The sequence below is a fragment of the Nicrophorus vespilloides genome, unplaced genomic scaffold (genome assembly GCF_001412225.1).
Source record: "Nicrophorus vespilloides isolate i.1.1-1 unplaced genomic scaffold, Nicve_v1.0, whole genome shotgun sequence".
In the NCBI taxonomy this organism is placed as follows: domain Eukaryota; kingdom Metazoa; phylum Arthropoda; class Insecta; order Coleoptera; family Silphidae; genus Nicrophorus; species Nicrophorus vespilloides.
Window position 1 is genome coordinate 26,533 of NW_017097982.1, and position 8,894 is coordinate 35,426.

At 37.9% G+C, this 8,894-nt stretch overlaps 2 protein-coding genes across 2 annotated transcripts; one reads left to right on the forward strand and one right to left on the reverse strand.

Moving 5' to 3' along the window:
* The first annotated feature begins 1,421 nt into the window (after positions 1-1,421).
* On the forward strand, positions 1,422-4,110 carry LOC108561474. Its single transcript, XM_017919421.1, has 6 exons — positions 1,422-1,583; positions 1,666-1,751; positions 1,838-1,933; positions 2,007-2,069; positions 2,906-2,986; positions 3,044-4,110. The coding sequence occupies exons 1-6, from the start codon at positions 1,487-1,489 to the stop codon at positions 3,362-3,364; spliced, it is 744 nt and encodes a 247-aa protein (XP_017774910.1). The 5' UTR covers positions 1,422-1,486; the 3' UTR covers positions 3,365-4,110.
* Positions 4,111-4,574: 464 nt separating this feature from the next.
* On the reverse strand, positions 4,575-8,447 carry LOC108561475 (ubiquitin carboxyl-terminal hydrolase 38). Its single transcript, XM_017919422.1, has 4 exons — positions 8,118-8,447; positions 7,980-8,042; positions 6,549-7,832; positions 4,575-5,427 (listed from the first exon to the last, which is right to left on the reverse strand). The coding sequence occupies exons 3-4, from the start codon at positions 7,822-7,824 to the stop codon at positions 4,631-4,633; spliced, it is 2,073 nt and encodes a 690-aa protein (XP_017774911.1). The 5' UTR covers positions 7,825-7,832; positions 7,980-8,042; positions 8,118-8,447; the 3' UTR covers positions 4,575-4,630.
* Between the last annotated feature and the right edge of the window lie 447 nt (positions 8,448-8,894).

The following is an 8,894-nucleotide window of genomic DNA, read 5'->3' on the forward strand; positions in this document are numbered from 1 at the left end:
AACGAGAGCAATTCCGTTGTTGTTGGTGATCCAGGTGGATGCCTGCAGGCCGAATGGAAGCGATTAAAAAATTACTGTAATGGAAGAATACGGGATTCCCGAGTGGTGTCCATTTACGTTCCATGCACCCTCGATTTGATCGCATTTTATCCTATTTGATGCACAGGTGAATTCATTCATTCATCAAAGTTTATGTAAATACTTTTTTGTTTTTACATTGAATATAATCGTATTCCAGCTGGTTTCATTAATTTAATCAAAACAGTTATTTACACTAAAACAACAACAGTTATTTTTTAATGAAATGATGAAATATTTAAAAAAAAACCTCCTTTTTTAAATGACAAGCAAACTCACTTTTATCAATTAAACAATTTTAATTAATTAACTAAATAAATATGTTATTATATTATATATAATAATTGCTGCAGCATAAAGGTATTAGTGTTATACAAAACGAGAGCCAAATTACGGTCGAGTCCTGTAATAAATTATTTCATCGTTTCGCACAGCGAGGATACGTGTTTGGGATTAGGCTTTCCCGAACGTAACTAGTTTTCCCGACCACCTGCCAGACTCCCATACACTACATTTTGGGATTTCAGCCTGAAAACTCAGCCAGAGGAAATATGTCCCTGCTGTCCGCTTTTTAATGAAAGCAATTCGGCGTGGAAATTGCGAAATTACTTCCTTTATTAGCTTGATATTTGCGACATACGGACAAACTTAACGTGAGTTATTGGACAAAAGCGTTATCATACTTAGCAACATCAATAATTTAAGGAAATCAATCTTGAAAATCGATACGTTTTGTGTTCACATTCAATTAAAATTTCAATTAAAAGAGTCTACATTCCAAGGCATACGAACAAACTTAACGTGAGTTATTGGACAAAAACGTTATCATACTTAGCAACATCAATAATTTAGGGAAATCAATCTTGAAAACCGATCCGTTTTGTGTTCACATTCAATTAAAATTTCAATTAAAAGAGTCTACATTCCAAGGTATTTAGAAAAAATAACTTGTGTTAAAGTTTAAATCTGATTTTTTTTGTCAACCTTCTGAAACTGAACTGCAAATATTTATTGATCAAGTCACGTTCAATGTGGAAGCATACAACTATAATTCTAAATCCGTTATTTTCTATCGAGTTTTGATTGCAGCTGTAATTCAGTACTTTTACTGTAAAAATGTGCGGGATGCAGTTAATTAAATTGTGTCACGGTCGTTGCGGAAGTAAAGGAAAACTATGTTTTCAGGCGCTACTGTTTTCGTCGCGTTTAAAAATGAAACTGTAAAACTGCCATCTAAATAAAAGGGAATTCGCGCGCAAATACCGCTGTAAATTAAAATCGTCGACACAAACTGTGAATGGGAGGTAGAGGAGAATGAGGATAGCAGGACTATGTCGTTCAAAGTTTCCGGCCGTCTGAATCTGGATGGTTTCTGTTGCAGGCGTATTTTCTACTCACGATCGCATTAATGGTGCCTCTATTAACCGAAGAATTGCTCTATTTGCGGAGCAATAGTACCGAGAGGGAGCATCTCAGCATCATAGATCCGGACAACACGTCAGAGAGTGAGTCCAAAAAAAACAAACAAACATCAAGTCACCTCCTGTCGTTACGGATTTTGTTTTTACTATTACTTAATCGTTCTAGCGTCGCTCATCTTTACGCTGTTATTAATCTGCGTTTCGTCGTTGGGTGTTCTGTCCTCTTTCGCTCTGCTCGCCGGGTTGTATTGGGTAAGTAAGATAACAGCTTTGCACAAGAAAGGACAAAATTCCCGTTTGAAATATGGCACTTACATTAAGTCCATTTGTTTTTGCAGAACAATAGGATCCTGCTGATACCGTGGATGGTGACGATCGTCTCGTACCTAGGCGTTGATATATCGAACTGCATTTACGTGTTCATTATAAATACCGTGAGTGAAGCGCGCGGTTCTGAACACTTTGTGGAGGCTTTCATTCGCGCAAATATTTGTTTTTCATTTTCAGCTTCAAGTTAATCCCATGAGCTCGATTCTGTTCACACTCGACTTTTTCCTAATCATCATCAACGTAAGTATTATTCACTTTACACACGCGCATATCTCACAACTGCAAACGACACATTTCAAAAGTAAACATTGTTTCAGGTTGTCATAGTAATTTCGTAACAATTCATTCATAGCTTACTACTATATAAAAATGCATACACATAACATTGTCATTGCTAAAAACCATTGTCTGTAAATCCACATCATTATTGTTAAATTATTGAAAAAAAACCCTTAACTGTAAAACTTTTTTTTTGTGCCATTAAATAACCCATCATGTTTCTGGCTAGATGAGCTCAAGCTCACATGTACGCCACCCCTTAATAATAACATCATATGCATCTACACTGAATAAAGAATTTTAAAATTGAAATTGAATTACACATAACAAACAAAAAAAAACTGTTTCAATTATTCAAAAGTATTTTAATAGTATTAAAGTATTAGTTAAAATTCGCAGTTTTCAAATGAGAAAGTTCCGGATGGTAGATAAAAGTAAACTGTCGGAGGGAAGTTCATACGCTGGACACGTCCATTGCTAAGATTAAGTTTGAGCCGGTTTTAATTAATCTGTTTCATTTTGCTCGTAGACAATGTAATTCGGGCCGAAACAAATAACTACTAGGAATTCTGACCAATTATTCCCAGGGTTCGCTCGGATTCCGAACTTGGGAATGAAGTTAAACAAGCTCGCAGAGATATCCAAGGATGTACTCAAATTAATCGTTTCGTTGCCTAGGAAAGAAAGAAAGAAAACAAATAAACATGCTACCAATTATATCTACTTCGTGCTTTTCTTGAGCGTGTGATATTTCTATTGAAAGTTGGAATTTAATCTGTTCGTTTCTTTCTTCTCAGATCTATTGTCTGCTTTGCGTAGTCTCGCAATATCAGGAGCTGAGGGCTGGCAGAGGAAGGGCGAACGACGATTTAAGAGTGGTTAATATTGTCGCTAGGAGATGATGATGAATGGTTTTCTTAATTGTTTTTTTTTAGGTGCCGAACGTCCATTACAGTACGCAGCCGACGGCGACGAGTTTCCTTCGAAGAGCGGCGACCTTCAACGAGACGAGGGCTTCTCCTACTCAGAGTCCGACGGGTACAGGACCTCATACCTCGATGGGAACTGACGAACAATCGCCAAATATTATTCCGAAAGGACCAAGGAAATCGGTAAAATTCCCGGATCACGAAAGTCCCACGCACAACGGAAGGACACTCTTGGAACCTTGGAGTATAGAAGTGAAGGCCAAGAACAATGCGGACACCGCTCCCCTCATAGAAACGTTGAACCCAATCACGGAGAATAAAGATTAGGTGCAATCAAACGCAATGATTGTCGTGTATCAACTTTACAAATTACCCTCTTTCGATGGTCATCAGTTACGTTGCTGAACATGCAAATTGTAATGTGCGCTCTCCATTCGGCCGTGGAACCGCGTCTGAGTTATTAATTAAACAGAATTACGTTCGGCTGTCGAATATGCTCAAATGGGTGTGCAAATAAACGTTCCGCAATGTTCAACGATGTACTAAACACCCGATTATTAGGCACTGGTGAATCTACAATTCCGCAAGAGTCGCTCAAGTGTATAACTGTATAGTGGATTCGCCGGGCATAAAAATAACATTCATACATTGTACAAAACCCGAATTATATTTTTCACATTATCAAACAGAAATACATTTTATATACAACATTAATCTCAACTCAAAGCATTTGATTTATTGTTTAGCTATAATAAGTTTTCTTTGCAAAGTTACAGTAATCAAAATAGATTACTGCTACTTATTCATCCATTAAATAGACAAACACTTGAAAATCATGGAATTCTAGCTTCGTCAGCTGACTAATATACTATTTAACTGTGCCAGGGTAAACTCGTAACTCGTTTCCTCATTTTTTGTTCGTAAATTGGCAAGCTGCAAAGGATTCTCGTGTTGTATGATTCATCCAAGATTATTTGCGACTTGCTACGTAAATGCGATCTAGTCAACTGTTAGTACCATTGATGTCAATAATAATCGTCATTATTATATTTAATAGATTTAAATTGAAATATATATATATATAAATAAATAATAAATTATATGAATGTTAGTGAAGGCAATACGAAAATATTTTGTGTATGTTTGAGAAAGGAACGTGGCGTGTGTATCCGAAGTTGATGTGCCTTATACACAAAATATTTGCATAATGTACATATATTACCAGTAAACCTGTAAATATTGTAAAGAAATTAACACACACACATATATATTACGTTTTATAGTACCAATTTTTATTTTATAAATATTTCCAGTTTGCTCGTCTTATTTTATGTTTTTTTGTTTGTAGTTATTATATTTTTAAAGTTTTGTTTAATCATTAAATATGTTACATCACAATGTTTCATTAATAATAAACTAATCCATTCATTATTTAATAGTAGTTATAATATTAATAATAATAATAATAATAAGGAAGAATAAATGTGTACATATTTACAAGTAACAATGTTATATTTAAATTAATACATGATTTAAAATACAACAAAATATTAAATAACCGTTCCTATATATGATACATACAAAATTTCTTTATTAGCATACGAATCTGTTCTGCGTGGAGTCCATAAAACCGCCTCCCCCGCAGCCAGGAGGCGGAGGGTCGTAGTCGTCTTTGTTGTTGGGTCGTGGCGGCGCGCTGATGCTCAGCTTCGGTTTCTTCTTCTCGGCATCGAGATCTGCGTAGTCCCTGCTGAGAACGGACTGCAATCTGGACGATAGATCGCACTTTCCCATCGGCTCAGGATCGCTACAGTCGACGCGACTGTAGAACAGAATGTAAGGTGCCTCAGGACTCCGCAGACCGCAAAGTTCCTCCGCCTTGCTCTTCATTACGAAGCAATCGTTGAATTTATACCAGTCCTCGCAGTCCTTTGCGTACGTGTAGTAATGTCCTGAATCGACGCTGGAACCGCAATGAACGACGGCCGCGTATAGCTTGTACTCGTTGCTGTCCACGTAGACGTTGTCGTCCAGCTGTACCCTCTTTAAGATCTTCGTGCGAGCCTGCGTCTTGGGGTCGTAGCTGAAGTGCTTCAAGGTTAACACCAACCTTGGTGGTGGTTCGATGATCCTGGTGATACGCTCACCGTCGGTGAGCCCGCAGCATTCGTCGCAATGATACTGGTTATCATCGCATAGCTTCTCTTTCTGCAGGTAATAATCCATAAGCGTCTGCACGGACTGATTGTCGGCGTCACTAGGGAAAGACAGCTGCAAATCCCTAAAGGTGTCCATCCGTTCACTGCGAGCTCCACAGTTATTACACTGCGACATTGTTAATGTCTTTCCGCCAAACGATTTCTTCACTACCGTTGTGATATTCGAACCACCTGAAACAAAAGAAGCATACTTAGAACAAAACAAAACAAAACTATAATCATAATACTACTGAGAATTGAAACTCTTGCCCATCCAAAAATAAAATATAATACTGCGATAACCGACTGCATTATGTGAACGCAGAACCAATTTTGCAATCGAGCGCATTCCTAATAAAAGATAACCGACTGTTTGATAACAATGAAAAGTAAATAATAAAATAAAAAAACGAAAAGGCCACTCGCATTTATTATAACCGTGAAGAGATTCAAAAGAAACGCATGAATGAAATCACCGGTTCGGTACAAACTGATAAAATGAATTGCAGCTGACGTTTTAATCGAATCGCAAATTAAAATGAGATGTCACAAACAGGAGTATTAAGCAAAAATAAAGAAAAAGGCCTTAGTATCAGTTAACTTCTTTGGAAATTATATATATTTATTTTGTTCTTTTGTACGACTGATGCAATAAACATGATTATTAAAGAAAAGAAACGATATTTCTACTGATAATATTCTAATTAATTTCACTATTCAACAACGTCCTTTCTTTTTACGTTCGTTGCTCACTTTATGGATAAATAAAAGTATTGGATAATAATAGCTCTATTCATATTCAATATTTTCTTCTATTCTATTATTATTATAAATTTACATTGTACATTTATAAAATGTAACTTCATTAATTTCAAAAATGATGAATTGCAATTTATTATACCCATACATTCGAGATTAAAATAGATATTTTTAATTTGGGAGGAATTCCATTTACGTTTCGTCTGAAAACGTGGACAAAAGAAGACCAAGTTTGGCATGGGTGTATATTGAGAATATTTGAAAATAAACAGAATGACTTAGTTGGAAGATAAATATAATACTGCAACATTACATTCAGAAATAGTAATGAGTAAAGTTTGGGAAAAAGTTATGTCTTTTACAATTGCTAAAATAATATAAATATATTATCAACAAACATAGCAAATGTTTTGTTATCAATACTATTCAAACAGCTCTAATGTAAACACTGTACATTGTTTTGAATTGCAATATGTGATAAATATATACTGCTATATCTGATTCATAAGTTCCTATCAGTCATAAAAGTTTTATTTTTTTTTGTAAGGCCTTACTTGTAGTTGCATCATCATGTTCATTGGAATTACCGATCAGCCTCTCTTGTTCATGAAGGACATCCAGGAGGTGTCCCAAGAACTCAGAACTATCATGCTGTTGGCCCATCTGGAAACCCGGTGGTCTGGCAGCGGTAAGGATTTCGCTCGGAGACAGTGAGCTCCTCTCAGAAAACTGCAGCAGAGCGAAGAGACTTTGGAGTTTGAAGAATAACGGTACCGCGTCCTTGCTTTTCGCCAGGATATCGTTCCGGAAGGGCTTCGTCATAAATAAGGCTTGCAGAACGCTGTTCATGTAACACGTGTTGCCCAGATTGTTGAGACCGACTTTTCCGGGCGCGTATTGAGATAGTGTAGTAGTCTGCGATTTGTTCAACCATGCTTTGCTGTTCATCAGCAACTGCTTGTAGTCACCGGTCAATCCCTCGTAAGGCTTCAGGGTCTGCTTAAGCTGTTCGTAGCAGGCGTATCCGGGGAAATGCTCCATTAACGCCATCGATAGATTGAACAGGCTTTCTAAATAGTAACGGCTCGAATCGATCATCTTCTCGTTACACAGGTATCGCATAATCATTCCAATATGCGGTATGATCTTGTGGAAGGCCTTCGGGTTGTGCTGCATACTCGTCAACATGTGGAAGACGACGGGACCGACGTTCGTCCTGGGGTCGGGCAGTATTAGCATCTTGAACAGTCGCTCGATATGCGTTAATGTTATATCAACAAGGATTTCGTAATGTTGCTCAGCAGCCAAACCCTTCATGAATTCCAGCACAAGCAGTCCCAAGTTTGGGGTCCAGGTCCATTTGGATAGCCAGGTGCAGAGTGTGTGTAAAGCCTGCTCAAGACCACTCTCAGGATAACTGGATTGCAGGATCCACTTGACTGCTTTCGGGATGTTCTGTGGGTCAATCAGTTTCAACACGATGGACATTGTTGGTGTAGGATGCTTTTGCGGATCTGAGATTTCAGTGTAGAATGCCTGCAGTGTGCATATGATCAACTCATCACCGACAAAGTATTTCAATAGGAACTCCTGGATCATCGCTATCTGGGTCATGAATCTCACATAGTCCTCCGGCGTTGTTGGGATGGCCACCATCCCCAGGTCTGAGACAATCTTCTTGCATTGCTTCGCCTCGAGTCTGGCCTCCTTGCTCAACAGGCACTGTTGACTTGACTTCTGCTGCTCGATCCTCTTGAGCACTCCTATTATGATGGTCAAGTAGACCTCATCCTTCTCCCGGCACTCAATGGACTTATGTTTGACAGCCATTTCTGCAACTGAAAACGCACAGTTTAACCTAAATTTGCAACAATAGAACATTCGAGATTTCTAAAAATACTTCCACTTGGCAAGTGAAAACAACAAAAAATAAAAAATAAACTTAAAACGCAGACGAGGGGGGACTCCCCGCGGGATGCACGTACCTTGAATGCACACGCACACGCAAACTCGTCACTGAATCACATCAAATCCGTCAATGGAGCATACTTTTGTGGTACAATGAAAAAAAAAACAACAGTTGTACGATGATCGTCTTGAAATGTCACTGCGACAAAACTTACATAAATGAACGCACAGTGCAATTTGTAATTGAAATTAAAGGCACCTCTAATCGCGATTTCCGTCGAACAGTTTTTTTTTTCTTCTTTTTCTTTTTTTTTAGTACACTCGAATGGTCGTCGCGACGCCCGTCACCCCTTTTTAAACGATGCACTTTCCTTCCTGGATCCGTCTGTTAGTTTATCACTATCACCCTACGCCCCCCGACGATCGCGTATTCCAACAAACAATAAGATTAAACTGGATGGATATGGGATTAACGTTGACAGCGAGAGAAAAAAAAAACTAATCTGAGAACAGACCTGGCGACGCCTGCGCCGAAGCACAACACCAGGCGCGATTACTAATGGGTAAACAACGCAAAAAAAATGCAGGTGTTTTTTAAAGGATTCTGCACACCGCGACGCCGAGCGCCCTCTCACTGACAACCGTTCGAATTTGACCGGGAATTTCCATTTGACGGATCGCGTTGGGAACAATTTAAAATTAAATCGCGCGCAATTCAATTTATATAATATACATATATAAATTTTCGCAAGCCCGACAACCGAAATACCGTCTATTGAAATCCCGACATTTGAAATGCCGACTGTATCGAATTCCCGATGTTTGAAATCCCGACAACTATAATCCCGACTATATCAAAATCTCGACAAGCGCACTGTATCAAAATTGTGACTTTTAAATTGTTATTAATAATAAATAATAACAATTAATAATCTAATTGTATTTGAGATTATTTCATTATGTTAAGTTTTATTATGAATAATTCAACAAAA

Bases quoted from the DNA above. Each gene is read 5' to 3' on its own strand.
- LOC108561474 (XM_017919421.1), top strand. From the start codon at position 1,487: ATGGTGCCTCTATTAACCGAAGAATTGCTCTATTTGCGGAGCAATAGT. The intron at 1,752-1,837 runs GTAAGTAAGATA...TTGTTTTTGCAG, and splicing joins TGCTCGCCGGGTTGTATTGG to AACAATAGGATCCTGCTGAT. The intron at 2,070-2,905 runs GTAAGTATTATT...CTTTCTTCTCAG, and splicing joins TTTTCCTAATCATCATCAAC to ATCTATTGTCTGCTTTGCGT.
- LOC108561475 (XM_017919422.1), bottom strand. From the start codon at position 7,824: ATGGCTGTCAAACATAAGTCCATTGAGTGCCGGGAGAAGGATGAGGTC. The intron at 5,428-6,548 runs GTAAGGCCTTAC...CTTTTGTTTCAG, and splicing joins ACATGATGATGCAACTACAA to GTGGTTCGAATATCACAACG.